The sequence below is a fragment of the Scyliorhinus torazame genome, chromosome 19, assembly GCF_047496885.1.
Source record: "Scyliorhinus torazame isolate Kashiwa2021f chromosome 19, sScyTor2.1, whole genome shotgun sequence".
Classification (NCBI taxonomy): Eukaryota; Metazoa; Chordata; class Chondrichthyes; order Carcharhiniformes; family Scyliorhinidae; genus Scyliorhinus; species Scyliorhinus torazame.
In genome coordinates this window covers 146268478-146293321 of record NC_092725.1, presented here as the reverse complement: position 1 = coordinate 146293321, position 24844 = coordinate 146268478, and the positions used below count along the sequence as shown (strand labels likewise).

The window sequence follows — 24844 nt, the reverse complement described above, 5'->3', positions numbered from 1 at the left end:
TCTTTCATGATGCTGTGCGTCAATGTAAAAGCAGTTCCAGTTTCTTTTTCAATTAAATTTACTTACCCATTTTGATCCTGACATGGACTGGCCAGGACATGCAACACACTTATGCGAGCCATATTTCTCTCTTTGTTTAAAATTATATTACACTTAAACGTGTCTGATATTTATTATTTTATAATTCATACACAGACCAGGGGGCCACACGCGGCGTAGTGGTTAGCACTGGGACTGCGGCACTGAGGACCTGGGTTCGATCCCGGCCACCTGTCCGTGCGGAGTTTGCACATTCTCCCCGTGTCTGCATAGGTCCCACCCCCACAACCCAAAGATGTGCAGGTTAGGTGGATTGGCCACGCTAAATTGCCCCTTAATTGGGAAAAAAAAATTGGGTATTCTAAGATTCATACACAGACCTGCAATACACACCAGAAATGTTCTTTTTCTGAATAAACTGCAGGGTGTTCATGGAATCATAGAACCCCTACAGTGCAGAAGGAGGCCATTTGGCCCATCGAGTCTGCACCGACCCTCTGAAAGAGCACCCTACCTAGGCATACTCCCCCAACCTATCTCCATGAACCCAGTAACCCCACCCAACCTTTTTGACACTAAGGGCAATTTAGCATGGCCAATCCACCTAACCTGCACATCTTTGGACTGTGGGAGGAAACTGGATCACCTGGAGGAAATCTACGCTGACGCGGAGAGCACGTGCAAACTCCACACAGTCAGTCACCCGAGGCTGGAATTAGACCCGGATTCCTGGCGCTGTGAGGCAGCAGTGCTAATCACTGTGTCACCGTGCGGCCCTGGCACTGTGAGGCAGCAGTGCTAAACACTGTCACCGTGCGGCCCTGCGCTGTGAGGCAGCAGTGCTAACCACTGTGTCACCGTGCGGCCCTGGCGCTGTGAGGCAGCAGTGCTAATCACTGTGTCACCGTGCGGCCCTGGCACTGTGAGGCAGCAGTGCTAATCACTGTGTCACCGTGCGGCCCTGCGCTGTGAGGCAGCAGTGCTAATCACTGTGTCACCGTGCTGCCCTGCGCTGTGAGGCAGCAGTGCTAATCACTGTGCCACCGTGCGGCCCTGCGCTGTGAGGCAGCAGTGCTAATCACTGTGCCACCGTGCGGCCCTGGCGCTGTGAGGCAGCAGTGCTAATCACTGTGTCACCGTGCGGCCCTGCGCTGTGAGGCAGCAGTGCTAATCACTGTGTCACCGTGCGGCCCTGGCGCTGTGAGGCAGCAGTGCTAATCACTGTGTCACCGTGCGACCCCGCGCTGTGAGGCAGCAGTGCTAATCACTGTGTCACCGTGCGGCCCTGCGCTGTGGGGCAGCAGTGCTAATCACTGTGTCACCGTGCGGCCCTGGCGCTGTGAGGCAGCAGTGCTAATCACTGTGTCACCGTGCGGCCCTGGCACTGTGAGGCAGCAGTGCTAATCACTGTGTCACCGTGCGGCCCTGCGCTGTGAGGCAGCAGTGCTAATCACTGTGTCACCGTGCTGCCCTGCGCTGTGAGGCAGCAGTGCTAATCACTGTGCCACCGTGCGGCCCTGCGCTGTGAGGCAGCAGTGCTAATCACTGTGCCACCGTGCGGCCCTGGCGCTGTGAGGCAGCAGTGCTAATCACTGTGTCACCGTGCGGCCCTGCGCTGTAAGGCAGCAGTGCTAATCACTGTGTCACCGTGCTGCCCTGCGCTGTGAGGCAGCAGTGCTAATCACTGTGCCACCGTGCGGCCCTGCGCTGTGAGGCAGCAGTGCTAATCACTGTGCCACCGTGCGGCCCTGGCGCTGTGAGGCAGCAGTGCTAATCACTGTGTCACCGTGCGGCCCTGCGCTGTGAGGCAGCAGTGCTAATCACTGTGTCACCGTGCGGCCCTGGCGCTGTGAGGCAGCAGTGCTAATCACTGTCACCGTGCGGCCCTGCGCTGTGAGGCAGCAGTGCTAATCACTGTGTCACCGTGCGGCCCTGGCGCTGTGAGGCAGCAGTGCTAACCACTGTGTCACCGTGCGGCCCTGGCGCTGTGAGGCAGCAGTGCTAATCACTGTGCCACCGTGCGGCCCTGGCGCTGTGAGGCAGCAGTGCTAATCACTGTGTCACCGTGCTGCCCTGCGCTGTGAGGCAGCAGTGCTAATCACTGTGCCACCGTGCGGCCCTGGCGCTGTGAGGCAGCAGCGCTAATAACTGTGCCACCGTGCGGGCCTGCGCTGTGAGGCAGCAGTGCTAACCACTGTGCCACCGTGCGGCCCTGCGCTGTGAGGCAGCAGTGCTAATCACTGTGCCGTTCTGTAATTGTTGCTACAAGTCAATGTTTAATTGTTTTCGATGAATGTCAGCTTGCTATGAATGTTATGAACAACATGAACAATGGCAGTTAGTATGTTGATGTAAAACCAACATATGGAACAAATATACAATAAGAACAAAATGATTCCCTTTCACTTAATCAGGTAAACGACACCTACGGGTTCTCAGTGGTGTTGAAAAGGAGCAGAGAACTGATGGAGGTGGTATTTCGAGGAAGGCTTCCCAAACCTTCCTCTGTCCCATTCTCCTCTCGTGATTTAATATTCAAACACACGTGATAATAATCCTTTGTCTTGTCCTGAAGGAAAATAAAAGGTATCTCTATTAGTTCAGTCTGCAAATCTCAGCCTGGACATGTTTGCTGTAACGAGATTGGCATCTAGATGTTTATCTTACTTGATATTTAAGACAGATGCCTAATGTCAGAGAAGGAGGTCCATGAGCAGCGTGCCCGGCCTTTCACGGGGAGTCATCCCAATGAATTTCAGCAGATTGACTTGTGCGAAGGAAATCAGAGTGCAGCCCATGCACCTGAGCTTCATCTTGCAGTTCAGTGAACACTGGACAGTGATCAGTAACTTCACTCAACATTTCACCTTCCAGCTCTAACTCATCAAGACTTCACTGACATGCAGTTGAGATGAGATATATGTTGGAAATAATAGTCTCGACAGTATTGAAACAAATATCTCAAAAATATAGGACTGGAGTTAGTGATTAACACAGAGACCAATCAAGAATAGGTGATTGATTCTAGGGGAATTCGGCCGGTTTTCAGGGTTTAAATTGAATATGGGCAAACGCGAGGTCTTTGCGATTCAGGCGAGGGCGCAGGAGAGGTGATTGGGGGGGGGGGATGCCGTTCAAGGTGGTGGGAGCTTTCAATATTTGGGTATCCAGGAGGCGCAGGAGTGGGAGCATCTACACAAGCTGAACTTGGCTCGGTTAGTGGAGCAGATGAAGGAGGACTTTCGAAGGTGGGATATGCTCCCGTTGTTACTGGCGGGGAGGGTGCAGATGGTAAAGATCACGGTCATCCCGAGGTTATTGTTTGTATTTCAGTGCCTGCCTATTTTTATCCAAAAGGCTTTTTCTTTTAAAAAGAGGGTGAAAACGGTGATCTCTGGGTTTGTATGGCTGGGTAAAATTCTGCAGGTAAAGAAGGTGCTGCTGGAGTGGGGGGGGGGGGGGGGAAAGAGCTGGCCCTACCAAATTTTAGGAACTACTATTGGGCGGCAAACATAGCAATGATCAGGAAGTGGGTAGTGGAGGAGGAGTGGGTGTGGGAGCGGGTGGAGGCGGCATCATGTAGGGGCACAAGTTTAGGGGCATTGGTAACGGCACCTCTGCTGTTCTCGCCGGCTCAGTACTCCACAAGCCCGGTAGTGGCGGCTTTGAGGGTGTGGGGACAGTGGCGGAAGCATATGGGGGTGGAGGGAGCGTTGGTGTGGACACCCATTTGTGGCAATCACCGGTTTGCACTGGGGGTGCGAGATGGGGAGTCTCGAAGGTGGTAGCGAGCTGGGATTGAGCGGTTAGAAGACCTGTTTATTGACGGCAGATTTCCCTGCTTGGAGGAGGAGTTTGAGCTGCCCGGGGGGGAATGGATTCCGCTACCTGCAGGTGAGGGACTTTGCATGGAGGCAGGTTTTGACCTTTCCGCTCCTACCGCCCCAAGGAATACAGGACAAGGTAGTGTCGAAAACGGGAGTGGGGGAGGGGAAGGTCTCGGAAATTTATAAAGTGCTCATGGAATGGGAGGGAACCCCGATAGGGGAGGTAAAGCGAAAATGGGAGGAAGAGTTGGGCAAGAAGTTAGAGGCGGGACTGTGGGAGGATTCCTCGAGCAGGGTTAACGCGTCCTCGTCGTGTGCCAGGCTCAGCCTGATACAATTCAAGGTGGTCCTTGAAGCGCATATGACTGTGGCCCGTATGAGCAGGTTCTTTGAAGGGGTTGAGGATAGGTGCGGGCGGTGGGAGGAAGGGCCCGCGAATCATGTCCATATATTTTGGGCATGTCCGAGGCTTAGGGGATTTTGGCCGGGATTTGCTGATTTCATGACCACGGTACTGAAAGTACGGGTGGTGCCGAGTTCAGAGGTGCCGGTTTTTGGAGTGTCGGAAGACCCGGGAGTCCAGGGGGCGAGAGAGGCAGATGTGTTGGCCTTTGCCTCCCTGGTAGCCCGGAGATGGATCTTATTGGCGTGGAGGGACTCGGAACCCCCAAAACCAGGGGTATGGGTCAGTGACATGGCCGGGTTTCTCAGGCTTGAGAAGGTCAAGTTCGCCCCGAGAGGATCGCCCGGAGACGGCAGCTGTTTATCGACTTCTTTGGGGAACATTAGGCTGTCAGCAGATACAATGGGGGGAGGGGGGGGGGGGTAAGGGAGGGAGAGAGGTAGGGGGAGGGGGTTAGTTGAGGTGGGAACAGTTAGTGGGGGAGAGGGACTGGGGATCTGTGTATGTAAGCCACTTTGGCTGGGTATGGTTGTTGATTGGGTGGGGGCTATTTACTTTGTTGTTTTTCCTCTTGAAAGTTGGTGTTAAAATTTATAAATGCCTTAATAAAAATATTTTTAAAAAAAGAATCGGTGATTGAAGGAATATGGAGTATTGAGTAGGAAGTAGAGTCTGATGAGATAGGAGAGGTCTTGAACGAGTACTTTTCTTCTGTATTTACAAATGAGAGGGGCGATATTGTTGGAGAGGACAGTGTGAAACAGATTGGTAAGCTCGAGGAAATACTTGTTAGGAAGGAAGATGTGTTGGGCATTTTGAAAAACTTGAGGATAGACAAGTCCCCCGGGCCTGACGGGATATATCCAAGGATTCTATGGGAAGCAAGAGATTAAATTGCAGAGCCGTTGGCAATGATCTTTTCGTCCTCACTGTCAACAGGGGTGGTACCAGGGGATTGGAGAGTGGCAAATGTCGTGCCCCTGTTCAAAAAAGGGACTAGGGATAACCCTGGGAATTACAGGCCAGTTAGTCTTACTTCGGTGGTAGGCAAAGTAATGGAAAGGGTACTGAAGGATAGGATTTCTGAGCATCTGGAAAGACACTGCTTGATTAGGGATAGTCAGCACGGATTTGTGAGGGGTAGGTCTTGCCTTACAAATCTTATTGAATTCTTTGAGGAGGTGACCAAGCATGTGGATGAAGGTAAAGCAGTGGATGTAGTGTACATGGATTTTAGTAAGGCATTTGATAAAGTTCCTCATGGTAGGCTTATGCAGAAAGTAAGGAGGCATGGGATAGTGGGAAATTTGGCCAGTTGGATAACGAACTGGCTAACCGATAGAAGTCAGAGAGTGGTGGTGGATGGCAAATATTCAGCCTGGATCCCAGTTACCAGTGGCATACCGCAGGGATCAGTTCTGGGTCCTCTGCTGTTTGTGATTTTCATTAATGACTTGGATGAGGGAGTTGAAGGGTGGGTCAGTAAATTTGCAGACGATACGAAGATTGGTGGAGTTGTGGATAGTAAGGAGGGCTGTTGTCGGCTGCAAAGAGACATAGATAGGATGCAGAGCTGGGCTGAGAAGTGGCAGATGGAGTTTAACCCTGAAAAGTGTGAGGTTGTCCATTTTGGAAGGACAAATATGAATGCGGAATACAGAGTTAACGGTAGAGTTCTTGGCAATGTGGAGGAGCAGAGAGATCTTGGGGTCTATGTTCATACATCTTTGAAAGTTGCCACTCAAGTGGATAGAGCTGTGAAGAAGGCCTATGGTGTGCTCGCGTTCATTAACAGAGGGATTGAATTTAAGAGCCGTGAGGTGATGATGCAGCTGTACAAAACTTTGGTAAGGCCACATTTGGAGTACTGTGTACAGTTCTGGCTGCCTCATTTTAGGAAGGATGTGGAAGCTTTGGAAAAGGTGCAAAGAAGATTTACCAGGATGTTGCCTGGAATGGAGAGTAGGTCTTACGAGGAAAGGTTGAGGGTGCTAGGCCTTTTCTCATTGGAACGGAGAAGGATGAGGGGCGACTTGATAGAGGTTTATAAGATGATCAGGGGAATAGATAGAGTAGACAGTCAGAGACTTTTTCCCCGTGTGGAACAAACCATTACAAGGGGACATAAATTTAAGGTGAAAGGTGGAAGATATAGGAGGGATATCAGAGGTAGGTTCTTTACCCAGAGAGTAGTGGGGGCATGGAATGCACTGCCTGTGGAAGTAGTTGAGTCGGAAACATTAGGGACCTTCAAGCAGCTATTGGATAGGTACATGGATTACGGTAAAATGATATAGTGTAGATTTATTTGTTCTCAAGGGCAGCACGGTAGCATTGTGGATAGCACAATTGCTTCACAGCTCCAGGGTCCCAGGTTCGATTCCGGCTTGGGTCACTGTCTGTGCGGAGTCTGCATGTCCTCCCCGTGTCTGCGTGGGTTTCCTCCGGGTGCTCCGGTTTCCTCCCACAGTCCAAAGATGTGCGGGTTAGGTGAATTGGCCAATGATAAATTGCCCTTAATGTCCAAATTGCCCTTGGTGTTGGGTGGAGGTGTTGAGTTTGGGTAGGGTGCTCTTTCCAAGAGCCGGTGCAGACTCAAAGGGCCGAATGGCCTCCTTCTGCACTGTAAATTCAATGATAATCTATGATTAATCTAGGACAAAGGTTCGGCACAACATCGTGGGCCGAAGGGCCTGTTCTGTGCTGTATTTTCTATGGAGAAACAGAATATAGGAAAGGGAATGGAGGAACAGATGGGTGCAGGTGATTAGGACTATTGCTTATGTACAAGGAAAAAATGAGCAACCACTCCCTGTGGTCTGTGCATGTACTTACTGTATATTCAACTTAAAATATAAATACTTAGCAGAAGCAGAAAGTGATGGAATGTGCTCTTCACATTGACTACATGTGGACCAGTGGGGAGGCGGTGGCGGAGTGGTATAGTCACTGGACTAGTAATCCAGAGACCCAGAGTCCGGTGTCCCACCAGGGCAGATGGTGGAATTTAAATTCAATAAAAATCTGGAATTAAAAGTCTAATGATGACCATGAAAAATTGTTGATTGTTGTAAAAACCCATCTGGTTCACTAATGTCCTTTAGGGAAGGAAATCTGACGTCCTTACCTGGTCTGGCCTACATGTGACTCCTGACCCACAGCAATGTGGTTGACTTAGTTCAAGGGCAATTAGAGATGGGCAACAAATGCTGGCCCAGCCCAGCGACACCCACATCCCAAAAACAAATAAAAAAACCTGCTGTCCTTTCTGTTCAAGAATGTAAAACACATTTTTCCAGAACAAGATTCCGTTTAAGGAATAAAGTAGAAGCAAGATGTGTATTGCTCCTATACTTGGTGTGGGAAAGGGGTGGAACTCCAGTGTAAAGATTGTTCTGAAGGACTCTGAAGACAAAATCTAGCTAGGAGGATTGCAGAATGAATTGCATACTGTTCGGTTAGTTTCCTAGTCTGATTCACCTTACACTGTAAATAAGTAATTCACTGTATAAACAGATTGATACGCGTAGTGTATTAATCAGAACGTTTGATTTTTCTAGTTCTGTCACATTTATCTGCACAGCTTTTTATATTTAAACAGCAAGTAACAAGGTCTTGCCTTACAAATCTTATTGAATTCTTTGAGGAGGTGACCAAGTATGTGGATGAAGGTAAAGCAGTGGATGTAGTGTACATGGATTTTAGTAAGGCATTTGATAAGGTTCCCCATGGTAGGCTTCTGCAGAAAGTAAGGAGGCATGGGATAGTGGGAAATTTGGCCAGTTGGATAACGAACTGGCTAACCGATAGAAGTCAGAGAGTGGTGGTGGATGGCAAATATTCAGCCTGGATCCCAGTTACCAGTGGCGTACTGCAGGGATCAGTTCTGGGTCCTCTGCTGTTTGTGATTTTCATTGATGACTTGGATGAGGGAGTTGAAGGGTGGGTCAGTAAATTTGCAGACGATACGAAGATTGGTGGAGTTGTGGATAGTAAGGAGGGCTGTTGTCGGCTGCAAAGAGACATAGATAGGATGCAGAGCTGGGCTGAGAAGTGGCAGATGGAGTTTAACCCTGAAAAGTATGAGGTTGTCCATTTTGGAAGGACAAATATGAATGCGGAATACAGGGTTAACGGTAGAGTTCTTGGCAATGTGGAGGAGCAGAGAGATCTTGGGGTCTATGTTCATACATCTTTGAAAGTTGCCACTCAAGTGGATAGAGCTGCGAAGAAGGCCTATGGTGTGCTCGCGTTCATTAACAGAGGGATTGAATTTAAGAGCCGTGAGGTGATGATGCAGCTGTACAAAACTTTGGTAAGGCCACATTTGGAGTACTGTGTACAGTTCTGGTCACCTCATTTTAGGAAGGATGTGGAAGCTTTGGAAAAGGTGCAAAGAAGATTTACCAGGATGTTACCTGGAATGGAGAGTAGGTCTTACGAGGAAAGGTTGAGGGTGCTAGGCCTTTTCTCATTAGAACGGAGAAGGATGAGGGGCGACTTGATAGAGGTTTATAAGATGATCAGGGGAATAGATAGAGTAGACAGTCAGAGACTTTTTCCCCGGGTGGAACAAACCATTACAAGGGGACATAAATTTAAGGTGAAAGATATAGGAGGGATATCAGAGGTAGGTTCTTTACCCAGAGAGTAGTGGGGGCATGGAATGCACTGCCTGTGGAAGCCGTTGAGTCGGAAACATGAGGGACCTTCAAGCAGCTATTGGATAGGTACATGGATTACGGTAAAATGATATAGTGTAGATTTATTTGTTCTTAAGGGCAGCACGGTAGCATTGTGGATAGCACAATTGCTTCACAGCTCCAGGGTCCCAGGTTCGATTCCGGCTTGGGTCACTGTCTGTGCGGAGTCTGCACGTCCTCCCCATGTCTGCGTGGGTTTCCTCCGGGTGCTCCGGTTTCCTCCCACAGTCCAAAGATGTGCAGGGTAGGTGGATTGGCCATGATAAATTGCCCTTAGTGTCCAAAATTGCCCTTGGTGTTGGGTGGAGGTGTTGAGTTTGGGTAGGGTGCTCTTTCCAAGAGCCGGTGCAGACTCAGGGGGCCGAATGGCCTTCTTCTGCACTGTAAATTCAATGATAATCTATGATTAATCTAGGACAAAGGTTCGGCACAACATCGTGGGCCGAAGGGCCTGTTCTGTGCTGTATTTTCTATGTTCTATATTCTAATCATCGGCATGGCACAAAAATGGAGGAGCAAATTGCTAGCTTATATTTTGTTTCATTAAAATGTCACAATTCACAAGAGAGTTGCTGTGGATTATGACACACACGGTAGCACAGTGGTTAGCCCAGTTGCTTCATAGCGCCAGGGACCCGGGTTCGATTCCCGGCTTGGGTCACTGTCTGTGTGAAGTCTGCACGTTCTCCCTGTGTTTGCGTGGGTTTCCACCGGGTGCTCCGGTTTCCTCCCACAAGTCCCAAAAGACATGCTGTTAGGTGAATTGGACATTCTGAATTCTCCATCTGTGTACCCAAAAAGGTGCCGGAATGTAGTGACTAGGCGATTTTCACAGTAACTTCATTGCAGTGTTAATGTAAGCTTAAGTGTGACAATAATAAAGATTATTATATACCTGCGCAGCCTTGTCATCCAGTGGCTTCAGCTTGCTGTGAATCTTGTAGCGTGGACGTTTCTGCAAAGCAGGGTCATCTACCCCAGTGAAAATGGAAATATAATCCTGAAGTCTATCAGGTGCAGGGTACTTTGCACTGGAAAATACCTGCAGAGCACAATAGAACAAGAGGCACATGAAACCTATTATTAGGCTAGTATTAACAAAGTAATGTCACAGAGCCTCATTTCCACATTGACCAAGGTGACTTTACAGTCGTGCACCTTCCGATGGAGCACCGCTTGGACCGATTAAAGCCAGCTCTCTTCTTGGCCATCTCTGCACTCAGTCCTGGTAGATGCAGATCTCCATGTTCTCCCACCTACGGCTCAGCTCTTTCTTCGCCCATCTCAAGACACACTCTCTATCCATAAAGCGGTGAAACCTCACCACTACAGCCCTTGGTGGCTCGTTGGCCTTGGGTCTCCTTGCCAGGACCCCGGTGATCCCCATCTAGCTCCAGGGGGCTCGGGAAGGCTCCTGCGCCCATCAGCGAATTGAGCATCGTGCTCACATATGCCCCGGTATCGGGCCCCTCAACTCCGATGCAAAGCCTCCAGATGGCGTTTGACCTGTTGACCTCAGGGAAAGCAGCGGCACAGTGGAGGAAAGCACAGGAGGCGACGTACGAGTATGGGGAGAAGGCGAGCCGGATGCTGGCACACCAGCTCCATAAGAGGGTGGCAGCGAGGGAGATAGGTGGAGTTAAGGATAGTAGGGGGAATACGGTGCGGAGTGCGGTGAGAGTAAATGAGGTATTTAAGGACTTCTATGAGGAGCTGTACAGATCTGAGCCCCCAGAGGGGGAAGAGTGGATGCGACGATTTTTGGATCAACTGAGGTTCCCGAGGGTGGAGGAGCAAGAGGTGGCTGGTTTAGGGGCGCCAATTGGGTTGGAGGAGCTGGTTAAAGGATTGGGGAACATGCAGGCAGGGAAGGCCCCGGGGCCCTATAGGTTCCCGGTTGAGTTTTATAGGAAATATGTGGACCTGCTAGGCCCGTTGTTAGTGAGGACTTTCAATGAGGCAAGGGAGGGGGGGGGGGGGGAAGAGACCCTGCCCCCGACAATGTCCGGGGCGCTGATCTCGCTGATTCTGAAGCGGGAGAAGGATCCACTGCAATGTGGGTCGTATAGACCCATCTCGCTCCTCAATGTGGATGCTAAGTTGCTGGCAAAATTGCTGGCTACGAGAATTGAGGACTGTGTCCCTGGGGTGATTCATGAAGACCAGACAGGATTTGTAAAGGGCAGGTAGCTAAAAACTAATGTGCGGAGGCTCCTCAACGTGATTATGATGCCATCGGTAGAGAGCGAGGCAGAGGTAGTTGCTGTATGTGGCAGATCCAGTTGAGGGGATGGTGGAGGTCATGCGGATCCTAATGGAGTTTGGGGACTTCTCGGGCTATAAGCTCAACGTAGGAAAAAGTGAGCTCTTTGTGGTGCATCCAGGAGACCAGGGAAGGGGGATAGGCGACCTACCATTGAAGAGGGCGGAAAGGAACTTTCGGTACTTGGGGATCCAGGTGGCTGGGAGCTGGGGGGCCCTGCACAAGCTCAATTTGACGTGGTTGGTGGAGCAGATGGAGGAGGATTTCAAAAGATGGGATGTGCTGCCACTCTCGCTAACGGTCAGACTACAGTCGGTTAAAATTATGGTCCTCCCGAGGTTTCTCTTTGTGTTCCAGTGCCTTCCTGTTATGATTACCAAGGCCTTTTGTGAATGGGTAGGTAGGAGCATCATGGGTTTCGTGTGGGCAAATAAGACCCCGAGAGTAAAGAGGGTGTTTCTGGAACGTAGCAGGGACAGGGAGGGCTGGCGCTGCCGAATCTGTGCGGCCACTATTGGGCAGCCAACGTGGCGATGATCCGTAAGTGGGTAATAGAGAGGGGGCGGCGTGGAAGAGGTTGGAGATGGCGTCATGCAGGGGCACGAGCCTGAGGGCGCTGGTGACGGCACCGATTCTGCTCTCACTGACAAAGTACACCACGAGTCCGGTGGTGGCGGCAACGTTGAAGATCTGGGGGCAGTGGAGACGGCATGGGGTGAGATGGGAGCCTCGGTTTGGTCCCCGATTCGGGAGAACCATCGGTTCGTCCCGGGAAGGATGGATGGGGGGTTTCGGAGCTGGCATCGGGCAGGGGTCAGAAGGATGGGGGACCTGTTTATAGATGGGACGTTTGCGAGCCTAAGGGCGCTGGAGGAGAAGTTTGGGCTACCCCCGGGAATTGCGTTCAGGTATATGCAAGTGAGGGCGTTTGTGAGGCGGCAGGTGAGGGAATTCCCGTTGTTCCCGGCACAGAGGATTGAGGACAGGGTGATTTCGGGTGTCTGGGTCGGAGAAGGCAAGGTTTCGGCGATCTATCAAGAAATGAAAGTAGAGGTGGTGGTTTCGGTAGAGGAGCTAAAGGGCAAGTGGGAGGAGGAGCTTGGGGAGGAGATTGGTGAGGGGCTGTGGGCTGATGCCCTGAGTAGGGTTAGCTCCTCTTCCGCCAGGCTCAGCCTAATGTAATTCAAGGTTACTCACAGAGCGCATATGACAGGGGCGAGGTTGAGTAGGTTCTTTGGGGTGGAGGACAGATGTGGGAGGTGCTCGGGAATCCCGGCGAATCACGTCCACATGTTCTGGTCGTGCCCGGCACTGGATGGGTTTTGGAGGGGTTTCGCGAGGACTATGTCCAAGGTAGTGAAAGTCCAGGTCAAGCCAAGCTGGGGGTTGGCACTATTTGGGGTAACGGACTCGCCGGGAGTGCAGGAGGCGAAAGAGGCCGGTATCCTGGCCTTTGCGTCCCTGATAGCCCGGCAGAGGATCTTGTTATTATGGAAGGACGCAAAGCCCCCCAGTGTGGAAGCCTGGATAAATGACATGGCAGGGTTTATTAAGCTGGAGGGGATAAAGTTTGCCTTGAGAGGGTCTGTGCAGGGGTTCTTCAGGCGGTGGCAACCGTTCCTAGACTATCTCGCGGAGCGCTAGGAGGTCAGCAGCAGCAACCCGGGGGGGGGGGGTTCTCTTTCGGGGGGGTATTTGGGCGGGTGGGGGGTTTCCCCAAGGGTACTTTTGAATGTCATATGGGGGGGGGGGGTTAATATATGCGGGAGAAACCCAATGTATAAGTAGTTTATTATTTTTGATTGTGGCGTTTGTGTTCTTTCTTCTTTTTGTTATGGGGGGGGGGGGGGGGGTTTGTTTGTTTTGAAGAATAAAGGGATCAAGGGTTATGGTGTTCGGGCCGGAAAGTGGAGCTGAGTCCACAAAAGATCAGCCATGATCTCATTGAATGGTGGAGCAGGCTCGAGGGGCCAGATGGCCGACTCCTGCTCCTAGTTCTTATGTTACAAAAATTGTTGGAAAAATTTGAATAAACATATTTTAAAAATAAAATAAAATTGTAAGCTGTTCATTTCAGGTGTTAAGTTAAAAAATGTAATATTGTATTCATAATAAAGTTTTGTTTGAAAAATAACCACACCCTATTTTTTTCATGCAATTACTCCATTCTTTCCAGTTTTACAAATAAACTAAGACATTGGCGTTCTGGTCCTGATTCCTAAACACTGTGGGGTCTGGTCTGGGATTGTAATAAAATAAAAGCTAACATTCCATTAACCTTTTTGGTAGTTATGGGCAAATTCTAAAACATTTTAATGATTTATGCATTGGACCTTCAAGTCTTTTTGGACTTTAATGTTTTCACCATTTAAAAAGTACTCTGATCTTTTTGTAGGTCCAAAATGGGTGACCTCACAATTATTATTTCTTACTGCCATTCATTTCTTCATTAATGTTAATTTGCTTATGCTAATTTTGGGAATTTTCATTCCACATTCAATATCAGTACACTGGATTTCCCCCCCCCAAAATGATCTTGTCCTCAAATGATACTAATATTTCTAGATTTGGGTAATGTCCTTATAAATAAATACAGGTGCAAAATTAATAAGCTCATTGTAATATTAACAAAATTGCCAGTCTACAAGAGCTCTTAACCACTCTTTTTCCTAAAATTCCTTTAAATGTTTGTGCTGCTTTTGGTAGCCCTTGCAAGTTTAATTTCATTCTGCATTTGTGCAGCTCCTACCAGCGGTTTTGTCACTCTTTGCGACTCTTTATAATCTTTCCCATTTGCCAAATCACGAATTACTTCTTTTTTAGTTTTATGTTGTCCCTTACCACTAGTGCGTTCATTACTTTTTTTGACAAGTAGAGCTTTTGACCCTCAACTTAATTATTTTAATTAATTACATTATTTCTTGGACACCTACTGATCTCTTTACCCATTCACACATTTACCAGTTTATAGTGAACAGTCTCAGTCTCATCCCATTACACAAATCTAGAACTATTAGTATCATTTTTGCATTTCTCTTGGTCAAACACAACGCAAAAATCAAACGTGCTATGGTCTCTCGTTCATGTATAAATGTTCATGTAGCATTAGGCTGCTTGTTGCCCAATATCAAATCTAATATGACATCCCCCACAGTGTTAGTCCCAAGATATGTTGTTGCAGAAGACTATCCTGAAGCCTGACTCTAACCAATTTCTAAAGTTCCCACTCTTTTCTTAGTTGCCTTGGTTAACATTGTGATCTAGTTATGTTCGTGCCTTAGTTCTAACGACTGTCGACTGGTGTCATTTTGCAATCCCTTTATTCCACTGGATAAAAACATGGCAGAGGAAGATATACTACACAGAAAAAAAAGCATGTTCACATTCATACATTTAATTTACAATAGGTTTGATACTCCTTATTGTTAGCCGTTTTGTTACTGTGATATGAAGAGTCTAAAGTTCTTGTTCCTTTTCACCAAACACCATTTATTTCACTTCCACAGCCTCTGCACAAAACTCTTAACAACACACCACCTGACAGAGGCCACCTGAAGCCCCTTTACATATCAATATCAATTAATGGATACTTAACATAAATGAGACAACTAATTGCAATGTCTCTTAACCCATTACTTAACAGTCTCCCCTTCCTTGGAGAAAAAAAATAATTAGGTGAAAACAAAATTTCAAGAAACTTAAAAACACACATGATTTCCCCCCCCCCCCCTTTTTTTGTTTGGATGAGAAAGAGAAAAAAAAAGTCACAGAAACAAGCGCCCTTCATTAACAATATCCAAAAGTTTCTGTGAACTCGCCCCTCTTTTCGTGAAACAGTCTGACAGTTGATAGCTCCTGTCGACCCATTTAATTTTTGTTATTTCCCCTCTGTCCAACATCTGCTTCAAACTTGCGATGTCTATCCGTAACCTCGTTTCATTGACACTTTTTGTAGAGTGCACATTTTCCCACAGGGTTTTATTGTCAATGTGACAGTCAATAGGTATATTACCCAAATCCCCTAATCCCAAAATTTATGTCAATATCATACTTATATAAAAGGCCATATCCACCGCCTCTACAAGGCTTAACGTCTCAGCAGCCAAAGTGCTTTTTACCACTCTCCTTATTTTCTTTGTTTCCCACACAAGCGGGCAACATTTACCATTGTTCCCCAAAAGGAACATTAGAAAACCTCCGGTGCTTGAAACCCCATCACATAAATTTGCGTAGGACGCATCACTATAAACTATGAGTTTCAAGTGCCTACGGTCACCTAAAACTGGGAACTTCAAAACACACTCCTGCATTTTTAGTTTGGTCAACGCTTTATTTGCTCTTATTATGTCTTCCACTTTGGGATCATTCATTTTTGTACTCAACTCTAAGACATCAAAACTCACGTCCGGTCTAGTCGGTCTACCTAACCAGTTCAGTTGCCCAATTAAACTTCACAGTTGCTCTTTTTCTATCTTTGAAACCATTGCGTCTTTTTGTGAAACCCGGCCACGACTAATTGCTATTGGGGTGATGCTTTCCAAATAAGATTGCTGACATAAAGTTGCCCCTAACTTAGTCTGTCCAATTTCCAGTCCAATATATTTAAATGCACCGGAAGCCTGACTTCCAACCCTGAATTCTTTCCTCAAACCAGAGATTACAATAGCTTCAAAATCACTAGTCCCACCCCACAAAAAATCATCGACAGCATCATAAAAATGCCTGAAAGATTTCCTTTATAGTGGCAGTAAAACATTGCAGGATCTGCTTTCAACTGGCAACAGCCTAACTTTAACAAAACTGACCTTACCGAAAAATACCAGACTCTAGATGCATCATTTAATCCATATACACATTTGTTCAACTTCCAGAGTATCCCTTCTGTGTTAGCTGCTTCTTTAGGAGGACGGAGAAAAATGTCTCTCTGGAGCTGATGCCCCTGCAAAAAGGCAGCTTTTATATCTATAGATTTGCATTCCCATGCCTTTGTGGCTAATAGAGCCAAGAAGATCTTTAAAATAACCTTTCCTGCTGCAGGTGAATCTACCCGTAAATCCTGATCTTCTAAGTTTTCTTCAAATCCCCTTGCCACAAGCCTGGCCTTTGTCTTATAAGTTCCATCCGGAAGAACCTTTTCCGTGCAAATCCATCTGTGGGATAGAGCTCTTTGACCCTATCTGGTACTTCCGTGTGTACCCCAAATTCACTCCAACTATGCAATTCTTGCTGTTTAGCATCTTTAATAACTTTTTCATCTAATTTATTTGAAGCCACCAAAATCTCACGTGCATGTGGGCTTCTACTTCTATTAGTATTCGTAGTCTTACTCATGTTCCAAGATCTTGACAAACTACGTCCCCTCTCCCGCCTGGTATCTCGTTCTGTACTGCTACTGCTTGATCTTTCCCTTCTACTGTGGGATGTCCTTTCAATAGTTCTCGACCTTTTCTTGCGGACCTGTTCACTATCCGATGCACTATCTGAACTGGCACTGCGTTTCTGTGCCCTCCATTTTTGAACTTTGTTTTCCCAATCCATTGTCTGGACTCCTTCCCCTGAATGCTGTACATTCAACCAATGTTTATACTTTCCAGTGGCCTTCCCTGCTCTACTAATAACAGTTGCATCCTTCCATTGACTAGACCCTTCAGGCAAGTATGTCACTTTTGAACCAACTTTTGGCAGTTGCCCTTTCGGAAAAATGGCCTGTTCTAATCACCAGAAGTGTTGTGTTCCTCCACAGAAACCCTGTCTATTTCAGTTAATTGGTCCTCATAGTTCTGTAACACATGCGTACGAGACTGGTTCCTCGTCATGTCTGTCTGCTCTGTCTAAATTTGAAAATTTGTAATCTGTACCCATTATCCTTGATGAATGTACCCTAACAGTTTGATTACCATGTTGCAAAATAATTGTTTTGCCATCTATGCCTATGATCTTCCTTGGGCCTTTCCATTCATTAGAATTGTCTCTGTTATAGTATACCATGCCTCCTTGCTGAAAAACGGCATCTGGTGGCCGTACGTTATGTCTTAAAGCTCGGCGGATTCTTTCAGAGACTTCTGCTTCCAAAAAGGCTTTTTTACTGCTATGTAATGCATTTAAATGTTCAGCAAAACCAGAGCTAATTGTAGTCCCCTCCCAAGCTGGAGGCTGGTCATCCAAAATGGACGGAATTTTAGGATTTCTACCAAACACGAATTGATAAGGACTATAGCCCCCAACCATCTGCAATGAATTCTTTGCATGTACTGCCCATGCTAAAGCTGAATTTAGCCTGCAATTTGGTCGATCTGCCAAAGTTTTCCGAAGCATGTCATCGATGACAGCATGATTTCTTTCACAGGCACCATTATTAAATGGGCTTTCTGCAGCCGTATTCATAACTCTGATATTAATGTTTTCACACATATCCCTAAACTCATCATTAGCAAATTCTCCCCCATTGTCTGTAAGGAATTTTGCCGGTGGACCCATTCCTGTCCCTATCCATTTTTCCACGATTTGATCCAGAATGACTCTTTCTTTACTTCGTACAATCGTTGAGTGACTAAATCTGGTTGCTAAATCTACAAAATAAATATATTATTTGCTTTATCCCAGATCTTAAGGTCCATGGCCACAATGTCGTTAAAATCCCTGGCCAAAGGCAGGGTTACTATTGGTCGTGCTGGTGTCCTTCTGTACTTCCTACAAACTTCACAGCGGTCACTAACCTGTTCTATCAGTCTAGTATAGTCGTCATCCCTTACCCCTTCATCCTTTAATAAATTTTTCAGCCTCCGAGGAGACGGATGTGCAAATTGCCGATGCAGTTTTAATACCACAAGCTTTTTATCAGCTAAAGTCCCATTTTCAACTGCCATTAACACATCCTTAACCACTCTACTTGAAAAATTATTTGTCAGTAATGGAATACAATAGTGCCCCGACTGTGTAAATTGTAAGTCCACCGTCTTTCCAAAAACTGTTACCTTATCCTGTTCCATATCCAGTTTCATGTGTGCTTTCTTCATCGACGGTCTGCTCAGAAGCAAAGTTATCTCACTTGATACAACATCCGTGCTAATGAAATGATTCACTCCGGCAATATTGCAAGGGATCACCACTCTTTTCAGCGACTTCAGAGTATTATCATCCCCAAACCTGAAACTTGTGGAACTTTTAAATTCCTTAACCTTGTTACGATTTTCAGCATTCAAAGTCCAGGTAACATTTTAACCAGTCAATTCCACACACAGTAGATGTGCAGCCACTGTCCAATACAGCACAGTTGAAGGATTCTGCAACCAACACCCTTATTACCAGCGTAAAACTGCTTGTCAATAGGACAATGCCTTCTTTCTGGTCACTATCTTTTTCCTCTTCTGACTCTTCCGTGTCATGTGTCGCTTCAAACACTCTTTCTTAACGTTTTGGACAGTTGAAGACATAATGGTATGGAGTCTCACATCGAAAACATTGATTTATCATGCCCCGTGCATTTCTGGGGTTCATCTTCCTATTGTAGGTTCTAACTGGGTTTCTGTCTTCATAATTTCCTTGTTTCGGTCTCCATCTATAGTCTTGAGCCCTGTTCGTAGCCAAACGATTTTGCCATCCTGTTACTAGTGTATCTTCCATATTCTGCCTTATTGCAGGCTGACCTATTTGGGTCATCAGAGCCATCGGAATCGAATGTTTCCCCAGAAACCTTTGTAAAGCTTTTGTCATCTGTTCGAATAAGGTATCGTCATCAGTAAACTGAACTCCTGTCAAAACCAGGAGCCTATCCATGTTGCTCCTCTAGCACGGTCAAGTAATTTAAAGGACAACGCAGACTGTGGAAATTCCAGATTGTGTTTCTGCAGCCTTTGATATCGTCTGCCAAATTCCATTATATAGTCTTCCATGGAGATATTCTCCATTTTCCCGAACTTATCAAAATCCGACCATGCTTCATCCGCACTTAACAAGTCATCTTTCTTACAAATCTTATCCATATAATGTAATAAAGTCTCCAGACCTTCTACTGAGTCTAACTCTTCCAATTCCAGCTCAGAAAGCACTTATGTTTCGGATTTTATTGCCATATGGTAGAGAAAGAGCCAATGCCATATCTTGTTTTCTTTCCCAAAGCAGTTACTTTAGTCCACATAACTACTGCACTTCTCCATTGGTCGTACGATTCCCTTTCAGAAAATAAGGGAGGATAGTCATATCCAGTCATCTTTATCCTCGGTTCAGCCATATATCCCTTTTTTTCTCACTCACTCCTTGGTTTGATCAGGAAAAGTTGTATCTTTCAAACCTTCACATTTACACAGCAACCGTCCTCTGCTACCAATTGTTAACCATTTTAGTTACTGTGATATGAAGAGTCTAAAGTTCTTGTTCCTTTTCACCAAACACCATTTATTTCACTTCCACAGCCTCTGCACAAAACTCTGAACAACACACCACCTGACAGAGGCCACCTGAACGCCTTTACATATCAGTGTCAATTAATGGATACTTAACATAAATGAGACAACTAATTGCAATGTCTCTTAACCCATTACTTAACACTTATCATTCTGTGATATTTGAGTACCATGGTGTAAATCATGATCTTATAAGACAGTTGGCTGTCACTGCATTGATATTTGAGGCGAGTACCATCATGGAGATATGAAGGGAACAGCTGATCCCACCTAGATGCTATGACAGCAGTCATTTCAGATTCTAACACCATTCACAATTACACCTCAGAGAGTAACAAAGGAAATAAAACTGAATTATGATTAATTGGAAGATCTTTCTAAATTGTTTGTGTTGTTACAGACAAACTGTCAAGGAGATTTAGTGTACAAAAGGTTAGTTTTTGACAAAATTGTGAAAAATACCTCAGAGGAAACTGGAAGTGCAATTCGTTCGCGTTTGGCATTGAAAAAATCACATCATTAACTTCAAATTGTGCAAAGAGGTACAGCAACACAATGAAGGAATATTTTTCTGAATTCACAATTCTTTATTCCCATGCAGAAATGCAGTTCAGAATTGAACACAACATGAAAACCCGGGAAAATTAGCCCTTACTTTTGTGGCTTTCTTGCTGCCTTTGATGGTCTTGATCTTAGCTTGTGCCAAATTGATTCGGTCATTGATGCACTGCAAGCGAGTTTGGTTGTTCGCCACGTTCTGGGAAACCCTGAAATAACACATTCTGGTGTTAAGATTTATTCTAAATGATGACACACCAGCATCAAAATATATTTGCCATTACTCAGTTAAGATGTACGGAATTAAGCGGAGGATAGAAACAGGGGTCATAATTGGTTAGAAGGGAAAAAACAGAGAGCAAGGCTCAGGGTTACAAGTGTTTGGAAGTGGTGAGCAGGCTTTCCACAGGGGATAGTTCTGGAGGCCATTCTGTACATTAACAATTTGAAGGACAGAGTTGGAATTGGCAAATGGTACAAAAATAGATGGTATTATTTGAAGACCAAAGAAGGGACTTACTACAACAGCACATTGAAGTTGTAAAGAGATGAGAGAATGAACTAAAAAAAAGTTACACTTGGAGCAGAGGCAGGCTTGATGCAGTGATGGTTCAGCAAGATATGAGGAAATGATGGAGGTGGGGAGCGATATTGTTACATCCGAGTTACACTATCATACAGGCACTGGGCAACGTACTCGAGCATTTAAAGAGCACTGGAGGCAATCCCACACTAATTCACTACTCTCATTCAATCCTCCTCCGTGCTTCCATTATCTCCAAATTGAATTTGACATCCTCTTGCTGGCCTCCTGAACACCATTTTTCATAACCTACAATGAAACCATACTTTGCCATGAACTTATATTTCCTACTGACATCAACTTGTATGTGCTTCTCCAACACAACCAATTCACCTCAGAGAGTAACAAAGGAAATAAAACTGAATTATGATTAATTGGAAGATCTTTCTAAATTCGAAATATAAGTTCATGGCAAAGTATGGTTTCATTGTAGGTTATGAAAAATGGTGTTCAGGAGGCCAGCAAGAGGATGTCAATTCAATTTGGAGAGGGGTAAGGCCATTCTCTATGGCCTTACCCCTCTCTCTCTCTCTCAAAGATTTGGATTGAGAACGATAATCATTGCAATCCATCCAGGTAATCTCAGTATCAACAGACAGATTCCAATCATATCAGTTGCAATCCTAAATAACATTTTCTCCCACTTCTTATCCTGATAAAATCAGGCTCCACTGCTGCTTTTGGCAGATTCGGCACCCTTCGCACAGGTATATCTAAACTAATCTCTGTCGCTCTCTCTGGAACTCCTTCCATAAAGCCATCTTACTTCTTTCTTGGCTTTTAAAAGTCTCCTCAAACCCATCATTTTGGACACTTCCTCTTTTACTGTTTGCTAGTCATTACCTCACTATGACATGGCTCAAGACATTTTATTGTAAAAAAGGCACTATATTGAGTGCATGTTATTTAATGTGAAGACTATACTAATAACTCTCCCTTACAAAGTACTCTACTTCCTTTTGAAATAGAAAAGCCTACACAAACAAGCAAGTGAAAATAGCTGGTGGAATTCCCTGTTAACTTGTTCTTGCAAGTGACACAAACACAGTACCCAGCACCTCAAAAAACTAAAAACACAAATAATCCCATCAGTAAAGTAAACCCCTTGTTCAGTAACACACAATGTTTACCCAGGTTTACTCAATACCCACAACAAAAACAGAAAATACTGGACAATCTCAGCAACTCGGACAGCATCTGTGGAGAGAGAAGGGAGCTAACATTTCGACTCTTTGTCAAAGCTATCCAGACTCAAAACGTCAGCTCCCATTTCTCTCCACAGATGCTGTCAGAGCTGCTGAGATTGTCCTGTATTTTCTGGTTTTGTTTCAGATTGCAGCATCAGCAGTAATTTGCTTTTATTTACTCAATACTGATGTCATTTATGGTTCATACCTGGTGAAAACATCAGTGGAGATTTTCTGGAGATACTGAAGGACATCGCTGATCTGGTGAATGGCTTCCTCACGTCGCAGGTCTGGCTGGATGATTGGAATACTGTACACCTGTCCTTCAGTGAAGTATTTCTGCATCATTTTAATTTGACGTTGGAGAAAACTAGAATAAAGAAAAGGCAACCGTAATCAAGTTAATCCTCAGAAATCAACTGCAGTTTCCTGATTGCAAACAGTAATTGTGACTAATGATCATAATGTTTTAGTTACTCAATGTTCCTCACTGGATGGGGATGTGTTCCACACTGGATGGGCGGGAGACTCCAACAGTGGGGCTATGTCCCCATGCCGGCGTGAAAAGTGGTGCCAACCACTCCAGCGTCAACGGTCCCTGATAATGGGGAATGCTCCCCTTCCTAGGAGGCTAGGTCGGCACTGGAGTGGTCCCCGTAGCTGCTGCCGACGCGGAACGAACAGTGGGAGTTCACGCATGTGCGCTACAGCCAGCGTATTTCCACGCATGCGCGCTACGGCTGTCGTTATTCTGCACATGTGTGGGGGTTCCCTTCTCCGCGTCGGCCCCCGGGCAATATGGCAGTACCCTACAGATGCTCGGCGCGGAGGAACATGGAACCAGCCCTCCCGCAGATTGGTAGGCCCCGATTGCGGGCCAGGCCAAAGTGTGCCCCCCCACCCCCCGGGGATCGGATCCATCCGCCCCCCCTCCAGGATGGCCGCCGCAGACCCACCTTCCAGGTCCCGCCATGTGTGAGGTGAGTATCGCTGGGGGGGGGGGGTGCTGCTTTCAACGGCCCCCGACTGGCGCAGCGGCGAACCCGCAGGTGCCTGAGAATTGGGAAGCCGGTGTCGGGGCATGATTCTCGCGTCCCCCCTGGGGATTCTCCAACCTCCCAGCCAATGTGTTCCAGACTGGATGGGCAGCACGGTAGCACAGTGGTTAGCACCATAGCTTCATGGCGCCAGGGACCCAGGTTCGATTCCCGGCCCCGGGTCACTGTCTGTGTGGAGTCTGCACATCCTCCCCGTGTGTGCGTGGGGTTCCTCCGGGGGCTCCGGTTTCCTCCCACAAGTCCTGAAAGACGAGCTGTTTGGTGAATTGGAAATTCTGAATTCTCACTCCGTGTACCCGAACAGGCGCCGGAGTGTGGCGACTAGGGGCTTTTCGCAGTAACTTCACCTCAGGGTTAATGTCAGCCCACTTGTGACAATGAAGATTATTAGTATTAAAAATGATTCTATTTTCGCTTTGCGGAGCCACTGGAACCTGTGACTCAGACAGGGATTCATCACCTCAATCCAGGCGGCGGTCACTGAGTAACGGGGGGGGGGCGGCTCCGGGATGGGGGGGGGGGGGGGGGGGGCGGCTCCGGGATGGGGGGGGGGGGGCGGCTCCGGGATGGGGGGGGGGGGGGGGCGGCTCCGGGATGGGGGGGGGGGGGGGGCGGCTCCGGGATGGGGCGGGGCGGCTCCGGGATGTTCAGCAGCGAAGAGGAGTTTGGAGAAACTCCGGACGCTCCAGGCCCACCGCCCGCACACTGCGCAGCTGCAGACCCGGCCCGCACACTGCGCAGCTGCAGACCCGGCCCGCACACTGCGCAGCTGCAGACCCGGCCCGCACACTGCGCAGCTGCAGACCCGGCCCGTACACTGCGCAGCTGCAGACCCGGCCCGCACACTGCGCAGCTGCAGTCCCGTTTACCGACCGCGCGTGCGCTCATAGCCAGCACACTGCGTAGCTGAAGATCCGGCCCGCCGACCGCGCATGCGCTCAGAGCCAGCACACTGCGCAGCTGCAGACCCGGCCCGCCGACCGCGCGTGCGCTCAGAGCCAGCACACTGCGCAGCTGCAGACTCAGCCCGGCGGATACCGACTGGGCGAGTCGAACTCCTGCCACCCGCTGCCCGTGCACTGGCGGAACCGCTGCCCGGCCACAGACACCATTCACTCACCGCCCGCCCCGCTCACTGCCGCTTCTCGCTCCGACCGCCACAGCCTCACCTCAGCAAACCAACCCGCGCTCGCGCATCACCCTGTCGGCCATGCGCATGCGTACGCGTACAGCAGCGACTGGCCCCGCCCACGGAGACCAGCCCCGCCCACCGCCAGCAGCCCCGCCCACCGCCAGCAGCCCCGCCCACTGCCAGCAGCCCCGCCCACCGCCAGCAGCCCCGCCCACCATTACAAGCTCAGCCCCCTGAGACCATAAGGCTGAGGAGCATCGATCCTGCTCCCCATCCTCCTGCCCTCTCCCCATAACCCCCGATCCCTTATTGATCAAGATTATCTCTGTCTTAAAGACACTCAGTGATTTGGCCTCCACAGCCTTCTGCGGCAAAGAGTTCCACAGATTCACCAGCCTCTGGCTGGAGAAATTCCTCCTCATCTCTGTTTTATAGGATCGTCCCTTCAGTCTGAGATTGTGTCCTCTGCTTCTAGTTTCTCCTCTCCACACCCACTCTATCCAGGCGTCGCAGTATCCTGTAACTTTCAATAAGATTCCCCCCCACCCTTCTAAACTCCAGCGAGTACAGACCCAGAGTCCTCAACTGTTCCTCATACGACAAGTTCTTCATTCCAGGGATCATTCTTGTGAACCTCCTCTGGACCCTTTCCAAGGCCAGCACATCCTTCCTTAGGTACGGGGCCCAAA

At 47.6% G+C, this 24844-nt stretch overlaps 1 protein-coding gene across 4 annotated transcripts in view; it reads right to left on the bottom strand.

Moving 5' to 3' along the window:
* The window catches only part of wash1 (WAS protein family homolog 1), a 36398-nt gene extending 12127 nt beyond the window's left edge, over positions 1-24271 (bottom strand). The window contains exons 1-5 of one of the 4 annotated variants that reach the window (XM_072485384.1): positions 24193-24271; positions 22174-22335; positions 20293-20404; positions 9868-10014; positions 2469-2608 (exon numbers count right to left, since the gene is read on the bottom strand). In XM_072485384.1, coding sequence (XP_072341485.1) covers positions 2469-2608; positions 9868-10014; positions 20293-20404; positions 22174-22313 — 539 coding nt within the window. In that variant the 5' untranslated portion in view covers positions 22314-22335; positions 24193-24271. Of the gene's footprint in view, positions 1-2468; positions 2609-9867; positions 10015-20292; positions 20405-22173; positions 22336-23370; positions 23518-24143 lie in introns of those variants that run through there. The other 3 variants (XM_072485382.1, XM_072485381.1, XM_072485385.1) reach the window with 3 other exon arrangements.
* Between the last annotated feature and the right edge of the window lie 573 nt (positions 24272-24844).